Source organism: Mesoplodon mirus, assembly GCF_964341445.2.
Source record: "Mesoplodon mirus genome assembly, chromosome: 11".
Taxonomy (NCBI): domain Eukaryota; kingdom Metazoa; phylum Chordata; class Mammalia; order Artiodactyla; family Ziphiidae; genus Mesoplodon; species Mesoplodon mirus.
Genome location: NC_138987.1, coordinates 40,342,995 through 40,357,790, shown reverse-complemented (window position 1 = coordinate 40,357,790; position 14,796 = coordinate 40,342,995). Strand labels below are relative to the sequence as shown.

At 40.0% G+C, this 14,796-nt stretch overlaps 1 protein-coding gene across 1 annotated transcript in view; it reads left to right on the top strand.

The window, feature by feature from the left end:
• Positions 1-14,796, top strand: part of EFCAB6 (EF-hand calcium binding domain 6) — a 202,887-nt gene that overhangs the window by 60,659 nt on the left and 127,432 nt on the right. The window contains 3 exon segments of the mRNA XM_082634692.1: positions 4,889-4,999; positions 7,301-7,406; positions 13,795-13,962. Coding sequence (XP_082490818.1) covers positions 4,889-4,999; positions 7,301-7,406; positions 13,795-13,962 — 385 coding nt within the window.

Sequence of the window (14,796 nt, the reverse complement as noted above, 5' to 3'; positions counted from 1 at the left end):
TGCTTTTTAAAAATCTATTCTGATAATGTCTGTCTTTTAATTAACACATTTAGTCCATTAATATTTTAAATAGTTATTGATATGTTTGGATTTAGGTTTCCCACTTTTTTCTCCTTTTGCTTTTTGTTTATTTTTTCTGGCCTTCTTTTTAGATTATTTGAAATTGTTTTTAGAATTTAATTTTAATTTTATTAAAGTCTTTGTAGATATACTTCTTTGCATAATTTTTAATGGTTGTTCTGTGGACTATAATATACATTTTAAGTGTTTCCAGTCTACATACAGTTAATACTGTACCACTTCACATAAAATGTAGAACCCATGTAACACATAGGTCTATATCCTGCCCCCCATGTCCTTTGTACTATGGATAATATATGTATTATATCTACCTATGTTATAAACTCCAGAAAATAATGTGGGTTTTTCTTTTTCTTTCTTTCTTTCTTTTTTTTTTCTTTAAATAGCCATAAACAAATAAAGAAGAAAAAAAAGCAAAAAAATAGCCTTTAAAAAATTTTCAGATATTTACTATTTCTAACCCTCTTTTAATTCCTTTCTGAGGAGCCATGATCTCCATCTTCTGTCATTTTCCTTCAGCCTGAAGAACTTCCTTTGTTGAGGTATAGGTGTACTAAAGATGGATTCCCTTAGTTTTATTTAGGAATGTGTTTATTTCTCCTTCATTTTTGAATGATATTTTCTTAGATGGAAAACTCTTGGGTAACTGTTCTTTCTTTCAGCACTTTATTATGATGTTCCACTCCTTTTGGCTTCCAGTGTTTTGGATGAGAAGTCATTTATTAACTTGTTGTCCTCCTGTATGTAGTGAGTAATGTTTCTCTTGTTGCATTCAAGATTTACCCTTTGAATTTGACTTTCAGCTTTGTTAACTGTGACGTGCTTTGGCCTGGCCTTTTCCATGGATATACTGCTTGGTGTTTGCTAAACATCTTAAATCTGTAAATGTATATCAATTAAATTTGGGGGAAATGTCATTTTTATGTCTTCAAGTATTAGTTTTTATTCTGCCCTATTCTTTCTCTTCTCTCCTTCTGTGGCTGCAATTACATGTATGTAAGACTGTCTTATAGTATGTCTTTGAGACTCTATTCATTTTATAAATATAAGTGTATTCTGTGTTATACTGGGTGGTTTTGGTTGATTTGTATTTAAGTTCACTCATTCTCCCCTTTATTCTCGCCATTCTTTTGTTAATTCTGTCAAGTGATTTTAAAAAAAATTTCAGATAGTATTTTTATCATTCTAAAATTTCCATTTAGTTCTTTTTATTATATCCATTTCTCTATTGAGATTTCCTATCTTTTGACTCATTTTAGGCATGTTTTCATTTGTTTCATTGATGATACTTATAATCATTGCTTTTAAAATCCTTGTCTGATAATACCAACATTTGGGTTATTTGGGATTTCTCTCAGTTGACTTTATTTTCTCCTTACTAATGTTCCATTTTCCTGTTTTTTTTTTTTTGTATCCCTGTAATTTTAGATTCTATCCTGGAAAATTTGAATGTTAAATCATGGAGACTGCAAATTCTGTTATAATTACTGTTTCAATGAATGTTGTTTCTTTTGTTTTAGTACGTACTTATCTTGTTTGAACTCAAGCTGCATATTCTGTTTCTCGGGTGGCAGTTCTGATCTTAAATTCAGATCTTTTGTGTTTAGCTAAGCTAGTTTGAGTAGGTTCTGATCACGTGAGATTCAGGAACCAGCCAGAAATGTGGTGGGACAGAATTTGGGGACCCCTCTCTGCCCCTTTCTCTTCCAGGATTTCCTCTTTCTCTCTAGATTTATGATTTACCTGGGTTTGATCTTCTAGTTTTCCAGGCTATAAAGGCCACTTTTTTTTTTTAGTACTGGTGCCTGTGCCACCCCTCATGCTGCAGTGCCTGGCCCTGGGCTAGATGCACTGAAAATACTTCTCACAACTCAGCTCCTCTCAGCACAGATTTCCCACCAGAGTTTGCCCACTTCTGTTCACTCTATAGTGCTTTTAGGTAGCTACTTTTGATATTATGCCCAGAGTTTGTTGTGATTATCTGTAAGAGAATTGGTCCAATAGGATCTTACTCCACCATACTGAAAGAAGTTAAGTTAATATTTTCGTATTAATTTGTATAAGCACTTTGTGTTTTAAGAATATTAACAATTTGTTATGCATAACTATGATAGGTAACTTTATAAGTCTGTTGTTTTTCTCTTAAACTTTGTTTTAATATTTCTGGTATACAGAAATTTTTTATTTTGATGTAATTAAGTAAGTTTATTTCTTAAATTTTGCTTAAAAATCCATTCTCATTCAAATACCAGATGAATATATGCCTAAATTTTTTTTTCATTTTTCAATGGTCCTAGCTTTTACATTTAACTTTTTGATCTCTTTTGAGTTTATTTTAGTATATGGTATGTAGTGAAGATCTAATTTGATATTTTACCAAAGAGCAAGGTAATTTCCTAAACATAATATATGCAGCTGATTCTAATTTTAATAGTAGCCACAGTGTTTCCAATATAAAAAATTAATTTTTAACTTGCTGAAACTTAAGGTGAAAATATACAGCATTAACAAACTGTATCAACATAGTGGGCAAAGTTTGGGGAAGCAAGATTGAGTATGAAAGATGAAACTTTGTTTTGTATGCGAATAGCAGTGAATTAAACCATGGTCACAATCTACTTATTATGTGTTGCCATGTGCGTGTAATGAAATCAATTAGTCAATCAATTCTCTCTCTTCCTCATGACCACATACATGGTGCTAATAGCAGAAGTAGAAGTAATAACCAATCAAGCATTAGCTGCTATAATCATAATCATAATCAAAGCACTATACAAGTGTTGACTGCGAATGATATTAATACTTAGGTAGGGATAAATACTATAAAGGATAGAGACATAGTTGAGACTTGAAAGAGGAGTGGAATTAACCACCTAAAGTGGGGGAGGTAGGTAGTGGGGAGAATGTGGCAACTGGCAAAGGCAGCAACAAGCATACGGGCCTGAGGCGAGGAAGAGCACAAGCCTTTTGAAGAACCAAAGGACCAGCATGGCTGTAGCCAAGAGAGCAAGGGGCAGCACGATATGGGATGAGGCTGAAGATGTGAGCAGGGTCAAACTGTGCAAGCTGTACGTTACTGATGGATTTTAATTCTTATCCTAAGAGCCGTGGGGAGGCATGGAGAGATTTTAAGCAAGAGAGTAATCTGATCACATATGCATTTCAAAAAGTGCAGGCTGGTTAAAGTATGAAAATATTAATAGATTGGTGGAAGGCAAGAGTAAGTACAAGGAAACCAGTTAGGAGACTATAGCAGTAATTCAAGTGAGAAAAGATGGTGGCTTGGCACCACACATGGATGGATGAATGGATGGATAGTTGGATGGATGCGTGCAAATGTAACCTCAGTTGAGTTGGCAAGACTCATGGACTGTAATCTTAAGGCAACTTAATTTTCTTGCCCACTGTCCCTTTAAATTTTCTCAGTTGGATTAGTTCTTTTTCCCTTGGATGAAAGCATGAGCAGACTTTGATTTTTTTGGTTTGTTTTGGATCACACAAAGAGCCTCAGCTTAGTAATTGCAATAGCCAGTTTCACATTATGGTCAAAGCTGTAGACTTGATTTAAACGTGAATTGTGTTCCCTACCCAGTTAGGGTCTGTTGCAGGCAAGAATAAAGGGGACACAGATGGCTTCTTCTCCCCATCTCCGCTTTGCACTTCTCTTCCTTCCTCATATTTTACAAACTTGGGTTCTGACTCCTCCACGCCTGGAATGCCCAGAGGAAGGAGAGAAAGAGGGGGGAGCAGGAAGGTTCCTATTGGACTGGCTCTGCTGTGAGCTGGAAACCGCACTTTCTGGCCCTAACAGATGTCTGTCTGAAGGTGTTTCCTTTCATGAGAGTCTTTGTTGTGTCTCTGGGCTTCACACTCGGCTGTCACATCCACAGGTTTTTGATGAAGGCAAATGCATCTCCATCTCAGCTGATCGCTTATTCCCTCCTCAGCCCCTGGGAACCTGGAAACAGGGAAGGAAAACCTTCTTTATTAAGGTCTGTTCATTCTTCCAGGTGGCCTTCTCAGGCAGGACCTAGATGACCCTGTGTGTTTGTGTGTGCACATACTCACACTCGCTCTCTTGCTTGTGGCCCACGTCAGATTCACACGAGACCCTTTGCATTATTTCCCCGATGACAGAGTCAGCCAGCAGTCTTGCCAACACCTCCCCACCTGCCCCCGCCCCCATTTTTGGTCAATGGCTTAGCAGTTCAGCTCTCATCTGCAAGGTTTCTGTTCTATGAGGGCGTCAGGCACTGATACATTAGATCCCCCCATGGCAGGGGCATCTAGCAAACTCCCAAGTAGAGCAGTTCTCTCCACAAGGCTTGAGGTGAGGGGTACACATCATCCATCCTACCTTGTGCTGGGCTTGGGGCTCACCCAAGCATATCTAAAGCTTTTCTCCAGAAATCTTCTCTCTTATTTCTCTATTTTCTGGACTTAGAGCGTGAACATCTTGGGGCCTTTATTCTGCCTACCACTGTAACTGAGCTCTTCAAATAATGAATTTGAAAGAATTATTTCATGAACGTTAGAATTTTAATCAAATCCCTTTGTTTCTTCCTTCAGTGTATGCTACTGCTAACAGAATATAAAGACATGGAGATGTATTAATCAGTTTGGTTTTTCCTTGCTTTTAAAAAATCAATTTGTAGTATTATTTTACTAAATTATTTTGTTTACCTTAGATATGAAACTTCATATAAATTCACTGCTTCCATTTTCAATTCAATAGTAAGCATCTAATCCATGCAGCATTATAGAAAAAAATGTTTAAAATACTATTTTTGTTTTTTTTTAAATCCAGATTTGGACTTAAAACCACCACTAAAGTCAATTGGAAGCAATTTTTAACATCATTTTATGAGCCTCAGTTGTTGGAAGCTAGTAATAAAATTCCCCTGACAAAAAGAAATAGGTATGTAAAAAAAAACTAAACTAAACTAAATTTTGGTTACACATATCATAATATGTAAAAGGTTAGAGAATATCTGAATTACTTTTTCTTCATTTATTGAATGACAAATTAGTCTTCTTTGAATAATTACCAACTTTTGCATAGTAACGTATAGCTTATAAATTATTTTCCTTATATTTTTCTTATTTAAAACTGCCTTAAACTATAAGGTAAGTATAATTATTATTCTAATTTCTAGATGAAAAAATAAGACTATATGGGGTCTTCACTAGGTCATAGGCTTAGTGAGTCACGGATGCAGAAACGGAGCCTGAGTACCCTCAATACACACACTGACCCTGCCAGCATCACTCTCTGAGCAAAGTATAATCTTATAAAATCGTGTACAAACACGTATTTGTTAAATATTATATGGAAAAGAGCAATGTATGTTAACTTGTTTTCCGACCGCTCTCTGCATGGTGCAAATATTGTGGATTATTTGCCTTGAGCACCATTATTTTTGTTTTCATTCTAACGTCTATCATAACTTCAGATTTATATTTATCACATAAATTGTGGTGGGCAGTGGTGGCCCAAAACATAAAAAAATAATAATATGACATTTTTGAATTTAGACTTTCCCTCTAAGAACTATTTTATCTTGATGTGCACCCTGTACTGACCGCCCTTTGTAAATCTTAAAGAAAAAACAGACTTTAGAACCTCAGCACGTTCATTGAAAGCGCTGTGCTCTCTTGTAAAGAAAAATGTACCACAGAGTTAATTCCCGTTTTGCTGGGTCCTATCCCTGTCTTGGGGAATTTATGAATATTTAATGAACTACCGTGGTCACCAGCCTTCCAGGTATTCGGAGCCCACTGCACTCCCCACACATTGCATTTCTGGGATGCGGCTCTGTGAGTTCATTTCTTAAGTGAAATTACTTCTGTTTCTTTACAATTTTCTTGTCTCACAGCATCTTGTCCAGGACTGTAGGAATTAACCTGTGAATTTTCTTTACTTTAAAACAGTGGTTCTTCACTGGGGACAATCTTGGCCCCCCAGGAGACATTTTGCAATGTCATGAGACATTTTTAGTTGTCCCCATTCATGCCAGTGCTTGTGGTCTTCAGGAAAGCCAGGTTCTAGTGGGTCACACAAGGAACTCAGATTCAACATTTCTACCACTTTATTTATTTATTTATTTATTTATTTATTTATTTATTTATTTGTGGTACGTGGGCCTCTCACTGTTGTGGCCTCTCCCATTGCGGAGCACTGGCTCCGGACGTGCAGGCTCAGCGGCCATGGCTCATGGGCCCAGCCGCTCCGCGGCATGTGGGATCCTCCCAGACCAGGGCACGAACCCGTGTCCCCTGCATTGGCAGGCGGACTCTCAACCACTGCGCCACCAGGGAAGCCCTCTGCCACTTTATATGTTTCTTAAAAGTGGTGGTAAAGGTGTGTGTGTTTATATGTTCTCACACAACTGGAAAAAGCTAAGACGGCTGTACAGATGCAGCAATAAACTCCCCTAAATAATTTGAGAGTTGTTCAGAGCCAGTATGATTCACGATCATTCCTTATTTAGTGGAAAATGTCAAACTGTCTAACTGAACACTGAAAAGGGAGGCCAACAAGTGTATATTGTTAGGAGATTCTCCAGCCCCCTTTCTGATCAGAGTCCCTGGTGAAGTTGGCTTTGATCTCCAGAGTGGATGGATGATCATGGGCCTTCAAGGGTACATGCAGACTGCTGGCCCTGAGCTCAGGGGATGAAAGCAAGAGGCAAGAAAGGGAGATGGGTCTGATAATACAGGTGGTCATGGTGGTCATGGCCATTGTCAACAGGGAGGGAGAGGTTGTGAAGGTTGACATCCTCACTGCTTCAAAACTGGAAATGTGTGCCCTCAGTTACCATGTTGGCGAGTGGGCTACAGCACGCTGCCTGTACAGGGAGGTGTTTGTCTCAGCAGTGATCGAGGCGTCTTTCCTGGTCTTTTTTGAGACCAAAGGCACAGATCGGCAAGAGGGCTGGCCACAGCTAGTCGGCACGGGAAGAGGTGAGTGATGGCTCAGCAGAGCTGATTGATGCCTATGGGAATTGCATCCGTGCCAGCTCCCTTACTAGGTACCATGTTAACTGAGTGACAGATGGGCCCTCACAAGCACATGACACTTCCAGGGAAAGGAGCCATCCACAAATAAAGCACTATTATAGCTGTTAGGGTGGTGTTCTTTTTGTTTTGTTTTTTTCGCATTAAGAACAAAGTTCAAGAACATAATCTTATTCCTGTTTTTCTCTTAATTCTCTTGCAGCATCAACTCTAGAAATCAATTTTGCAAGGGAAACATTATCACAAAGTTATTTAGACATGAAGATGACTGTGCATCGTTGAAGAAAGCACTGCTGTTGGTCAACTCTGTAAGATTGTTTTTTTCTTAAGATGTCGGGGGTAGGAGTTTATTAATTAATTTACTTATTTTTGCTGTGTTGGGTCTTCGTTTCTGGGCAAGGGCTTTCTCTAGTTGCAGCGAGCGGGGGCCACTCTTCATCGCGGTGTGCGGGCCTCTCACTATCGCGGCCTCTCTTGTTGCGGAGCACAGCTTCCAGACGCGCAGGCTCAGTAGTTGTGGCGCACGGGCCTAGTTGCTCCGTGGCATGTGGGATCCTCCCAGACCAGGGCTCGAACCCATGTCCCCTGCATTAGCAGGCGGATTCTCAACCACTGCACCACCAGGGAAGCCCCAACTCTGTAAGATTTTGAAACCCTTCTCTGGAGAAAAACTCATTGTTTCAAAGAAGGCTAATACTCAAAACAGGACCAATAAAAACTGTATGTTCATTCATTTATCCACTCAACAAATATTTTTTGTGCTCCCGTTATATGCTAGGAAATATTCTGAGTCCTTAGGGATACAAAGCCTGACCTCAAGAGCTGGGTCTAGTTGGGAGGATAGAAGACATAAAACTTACTGCAATATAAATGCCAGGGGGTGAGAACAACGTGTGTCAAGATTGTTAAGTATGGAGTGACTAGTCATCATTAGCTGTTTAATTAAGGACTAATCCAGGCCTGCTGACCCGTCCTCCCACTCCCCACCCTAGAGTGTATGGGTTCATAACCAACTGTATCCCATGACAGGAACATTTTCTTAGTTCCAAAATAGCCTGTTTACTTACTTAGTTGTACTGCAAAGGGAGGCTTATTCATGACTCTGCTTGAAACATTAGCTCCTGTCCCACTTTCATGTTTATTTTAGAAAGCAGCATTCGGATGCTTTTGGTACATAGCAATATTTCCCAAGTTAGTTATTTACTGAGCACATCCAATAACTGAATCTCTAGTAACTAACCAGGAGTACGATGAATTACTTTGCCTCAGACTTATACATGAGCGAGCACCAAAGAGGAGCTACTCGGCCTCAGTGTCCACCTTGCAAAGTCCGCCGAGCGAGGGGCAGTCTGCGCTGTGGGGCAGGGCTCTGGGGAGGCTCCCAGGGCCTGGAGGCGGACCTATGGGTTTGGGGTTTGCTCTCTGCTCTGGAGGCTGCAGCTCCACACCTCTGTCCATCTAGAATGCCGCTGCATAGTGTGGATTCCAAGGTTTGGGGTCCTGCTTTCGTGGGGGAGATGCTTTAGTTGGTACACCAGCTGTCATTAATCTTGATGCCTATATGACCTGTTCTCTCAGGATGGACAGGAATAGGGACGCTGACTGTGTGCCGGGCCCTGTCTTCAGTGATTTTCTCATATTCACTCACTTTGGCCTCTCAGCACCTCTGTGAGGTGGATGGACACTATCATGATCTTCATTCAGTTCTTTCATTTCATCCTCATTTGTGGAGGAAAGGAACGTGGGGGCGCGTGCCCGGCCTGAGGCTCCCAGCTAGTGAGTGATGGGGCCAGGATTCGAACCGGCTGCTCCAGAGTGGGCGCGTTCCGCCCTGCGCTGAGCTGCCTGCTCGCGTGTCGGGTGGACCACCTCTTTAAGATAAACGAAGGCTTCTGTGTGTTCATCCCCCTCAGCTTGTATTAGTATATTGAAGAAGTAATTTAATTAAAAATAGTGAAATCTTCATCTCCGCTAATGGAGGGCTGTAATAATGCTTACCGTGCTAAATATGTCACTGATGTAGCACTCGGCAAACAGACTGATGGACAAACATGAGAAGGTGGGGGATTGAGTGCCTGCCCCACGGTGCCTGACCCGGCCGTGGGCACTTAGGTTGAACTCACAGATGAATGAGGTGAAGTCCCTGCTGACAATGAGCTCACCCTCTGGAGTGTCACACAAGAGCCATGGCCATCAGATACTTGAGAGCTGCAGAGGGCGTGGTTTCCGATTAAGATGCCCGCTCCAACCCCTCTGACCATTTACCTGGGTCTTGGCCACATTCTGGGACCTGGAAGGAGAAGGAGAGCAGAGGGAGAGAGCCAGGGATGGCATGTTGCCTGGCCACAGAGGGCAGCCCTGGGAAGCAGGTCCCCCTGCTGTAGAGAGGGGCACAGAGCTGTTAGAAGATGCTTTAGAGCCACTCCACGAAGCTGTGTGTGCTGCCTCCACACACCGGCATCCTCCCTCCACGTGGGCCCATCACCCTGGTCACTTCCATTTACATCAGCTGTGGCTCATTTTCTTGCACCCGGAAACAATCTGTACTCTGCCTGTTTATTCTTGGTGTTATTATTTGCAGCTCACATGACCTTATACATAGAAAGTCCACCAAAATCTTCCAATAATTATTAGAATTAATAATAGACTTGAGAAGGTCATTGGATACAAGGTCAATATGCAAAGATCAATAATATTTCTATAACCTGCAGTAAGCAATTAGAAAAAGAAGTTTTAAAATATCATTTCTAATAATATTTTAAAAACCCAAATACCTAGAAATATATCTAACGAAGAATGTGCAAATTCTCTACATTGAAGGCTAGAAAGATTGCTTATACAAATAGCCATCCTTTACAAACTTTCAGAAGGTATAGCAGGAGCACTTCTCAACTAATTCTCTGAGGTCAATACTATCCTGATACCGAAGCCAGACAAAGAGATCACAAGAAAAGACAATCACAGATCAATATCCTTTGTGAATATAGTTGCAAAAATTCTCAAAAAAGTATTAGCAAAGTGAATCCAACAACATGTAAAAAGGATTAAATGCTACGACCATGTGAGATTTATCCCAGGACTGCAAGGTTTAACTTCCAAAAGATCAATTAATGTAGTACAAAATATTAATAGAAACAAGGACAAAACTGCATGATCATAGATGCAGAAAAAAATATTTGAAAAATTCAACACTCATTCAGGATAACAATTTTCAACCAACTAGGAATAGAAAAATTCCCTAACCTGATAAAGGGCACTTACGATAAACCCAAAGCTAACAGCATAGTTAATGGTAAAAGACTAAATACTTTCCCCCTGAGATCAGGAAAAACACAATGATATCAGCTCTAGCTACTTCTTTTCAACATTATACTGAAGTTCTAGACAGTGTAATCAGGAAAGAAAAGAAATAAAGTGCATACAGATTGGGAAGAAAGAAGTAAAACAGTCTTTATTCACAGACAACATGATATTGTAATAGAAAATTCTAAGAAATGCACACACACACAAACTGCTAGAACTAATAAATGAATTCATCAAGGTCACAGGATACAAGATCAATATACAAAAATCAGTTATGTTTCTATAAGCAATGAACAATCTGAAAATGAACTTCAGAAAGCAATTCCATTCACAATAGCATAAAAAGAATAAATTACCTAGGAGTCAATTTAAAAAAGAAGTGCCAGGCTTGTATACTGAAAATTATAAAAGACTGTTAAAAGGAAAAGAAGATGTAAATAAGTGAAGACACATTCCATATTCATGGATTGGAAGAATCAATATTATTAAGGTGGAAATTCTCTCCAGATTGATCTGTAGATTCAATGCAAACCCCATCAAAATCCCAGCTGGGGGCTTCCCTGGTGGCGCAGTGGTTGCGAGTCTGCCTGCCGATGCGGGGGACACGGGTTCGTGCCCCAGTCCGGGAAGATCCCACATGCCTTGGAGCGGCTGGGCCAGTGAGCCATGGCTGCTGAGCCTGCGTGTCTGGAGCCTGTGCTCCGCAATGGGAGAGGCCACAGCAGTGAGAGGCCCGTGTACCGCAAAAAAAAAAAAAAAAAAAAAAATCCCAGCTGGCTTTTTTGCAGAAATTGAAAAGCTGATCTTAAAACTTCATTTGGAAATGCAAAGGTGGCAGAATAGCCAAAACAATTTTGGAAAAGAAGAATGAAGTTAGAGTACTTAAACTTCCAGATTTTGAATCTTAGGATAAAGCTACAGTAATAAAGACAGTGTGGAACTGGCATAGGATAGACTTATTGGTTGACAGAACATAATTGTGAGTACGGAAATAAACACATTTATGGTCAATTAATTTTCAACCAATTCAGGAGGAGAAAGTATAATCTTTTCAACAAATGGTGCTGAGACAATTGGATATCCATATGCAAAAAGATGAATTTAGACATTTTCTTTACATCATATACAAAAATTAACTGAAAATGGACCATAGACCTAAATATAAGAGCTAAAACGGTAAAAGTCTTAGAAGAAGACATATGTGTAAATCTTTGTGACCTCGTGTTAGGCAAATATTTCTTAGATGTGACAGTAAAAGCATGATCCATAAAAGAACAAAATCTGTAAATTGGACTAATCAGAATTTAAAACTTTTGTGCTTCAGAAGGTACCATTAATGACAGACTGAGAGAAAATATATGTAAATTATATATCTGGTAAAGGACTTGTATCTAGAATATATGAGAACTCTTAGGAGTTCAATAAGAAGACAACCTGATTTTTTAAATGGGCAAAAGACTTTAATAGACATTTCACCAAAGAATATATAGGAGTGGCCAAATAGCACATGAAAAGATGCTCAACGTCATTAGTCATCAGGGAAATGCAAATCAAAACCACAATGAGACATATCACTTCACACCCTCTAGGAAGGCTACTATCAGAAAGACAGACAGCAGTAAGTGTTGGCAAGATTGTGGAGATGGAACTCATACACTGCTGGTGGGGATGGAAAATGGTGCAACTGCTGTGGAAAACAACAGAGTAGTTTCTTAAAAATTTCAGCGGAAATTTACCACATGACCCAGCAGTTCCACTCCTAGGTATCTGCTCAAGAGAAATAAAAACATGTGTCCACACAAAGGCTTGTGTGCAAGAGTCCATAGTAACATTATTCATAATTTCTAAACTGGAAACAATCAAAATGTTCATCCGCTTATGACAAGGTAAACAAAATGTGCCCTATCTTACAGTGGAATAGTAATATCAGGAGTGAAGAGGAAGAAAATACCGATCCACGCAACACCATGGATGAACCTCAAAAACATTATAATGGGTGATAGAAGCCAGATGGAAGGTGCATACAGATACTGTATGATTGTATTTACATGAAATATCCAGAAAAAAGCAAATATAGAGAGTTAGAAAGTAGATTCATTGCCTTAGGATAGAGATGGAAATGGAGAGTGAGTACAAATGGGCACAAGGTTTCTTCGGGGTGATGAAAATATTCTGGAGTTAGATAGTGGTGATCATTGATAAATTTACTGAAAATCATAAATATTAGCTGTCAGTGATTCCCATTTGGACATTAAACACTTGTCACTCCCAAACCAAAAAGTGTCCTGCACATATCCTCTAAATTACTTAATTTTCTCCAAGAGGACCTTATATCCTTTTCAGATTTTGGACCCCAAAGTCATAGTTGACATTTATACACTGCTTTATCACTTAACAAGTCTTTGGTCACGCTGGTATTTACAATATCTCCCTATGAAGAGGTAGGGTTCTTTATTTCCCCTGCTTTTCCAGTAAACAGTTTCTCTCAGTTTTTTTTTTTGTTGTTGTTGTTTGTTTGTTTAATTAATTTCTTTATTTTGGGCTGTGTTGGGTCTTCGTTTCTGTGAGAGGGCTTTCTCTAGTTGCGGTGAGCGGGGGCCGCTCTTCATCGTGGTGCGCGGGCCTCTCACTATCGTGGCCTCTCTTGTTGCGGAGCACAGGCTCCAGACGCGCAGGCTCAGTAGTTGTGGCTCACGGGCCCAGTTGCTCCGCGGCATGTGGGATCTTCCCAGACCAGGGCTCGAACCCATGTCCCCTGCATTGGCAGGCAGATTCTCAACAACTGCGCCACCAGGGAAGCCCAGTTTCTCTCAGTTTTGATATTCAATTTACTTATTGGTAATTTTTTATTCTGGGGGAAGAAATTTGCCTCGCAGTATTTTGTTCATAATGTTTTCTTTATGCAACATGGCTGAAATTTTTTCTCACTAAGTAATTGTACATTTATGTAAGTGATGAGGTTGGTGGTAGTGAAAACGAGCATGGTTAATATTCTTAGTGAATCGGCTCGTTGTAATTGAATTTCCAGGAAATTCTGTGCCCCATGTGGCTGAGCCGTGGGGCCCTCAGGTGGGTTAGGGTGCCCTGTGACAGCCAGCATTCAGCCTGTCCTGGGAAAAGGGTCAGCCTCTTTCCTCTCTTGGGACTGTCTCCTGCCGTGTCCTGACAGAGAACCTTGTAGGAACTGCACTTGCAAAGTTCTAGATTCCCTTCCCCCCACCGCTCTTGGCATGTGGGTTATACAGTGACGATCATCAGTTGAGGTATTCTTGTTTCAAATCATAACTCTATCTGGCCCAAACTCATGCTTTATTAAGTGCTGCTAAATACACGTAATGCTCTTCCTTCCTTTTTTTCTTTTTAAAAAATTCCCTTATATATTCTCATGCTCAGAAACCTGATGGACATATAACAGGGGAAGAATTGCGACATATTCTAAATTGCATGGCTGTAAAAATAAGTGATTCAGAATTCAAAGAACTAATGCAAACACTTGACCCTGGGTGCACCAGATGGGTCAACCTCAGCACGTTTATTGAACTGCTTGAAGAGAACCCTAAGGTGAGTTTTACAACAACTTCACGTTTGCTTTTCTGTTTACAGCAGGAAACTTAAGTGTTCTTAGTGAAATAAGAGATGCAGGTGAAATATGGTTTAAATAAATGGATGAGCACATTTTCCAGCTGCGTTAATTTTTAAGTAAGAGCTGTGTTTAAAAGTTGTTTAACTTTTAGTTTTTAAGTCTCATTGAAGGATGCTCTTTGACATTTCTGAAAACCTTTCCTTGAGTGACAGCACTTTGTAGCTGGATGTGACTCCTTTTCCCAGCATTGCAATGGCACTGCTCTTGCAATCATGTCTTGCAGTAGAAACAAAACCAAAAACTGCTTATTGCCTCTAGTGACAAACACTTACTTTTAGTATTTGTTTCTTTTGGCTGAAAAGTTGATGGTTTCATTATTAAAAATACTTCTATAACTTTAATAGCTATTAGCATTTTAACATTTTAAGAACTTTAAAAAATCAGATTAGTTTCAGATAATGCGTGCAGTAAGCACTAACAGAGTCTCGCTGAAATGTTTGTTAAAGACTTTCTTTACCAGGTACAGATTAGCTTTTGGTTTCAATATTATGGCTTCCTGGGCTTCCCTGGTGGCGCAGTGGTTGAGAGTCCGCCTGCCGATGCAGGGGACACGGGTTCGTGCCCCGGTCCGGGAGGATCCCACATGCCGCGGAGCGGCTGGGCCCGTGAGCCATGGCCGCTGGGCCTGCGCATCCGGAGCCTGTGCTCTGCAACGGGAGAGGCCACAACAGTGAGAGGCCCGTGTACCGCAAAAAAAAAAAAAAAAAAAAAATTATGGCTTCCTGAATGCCCACCTTGTGCACATCCTAAAC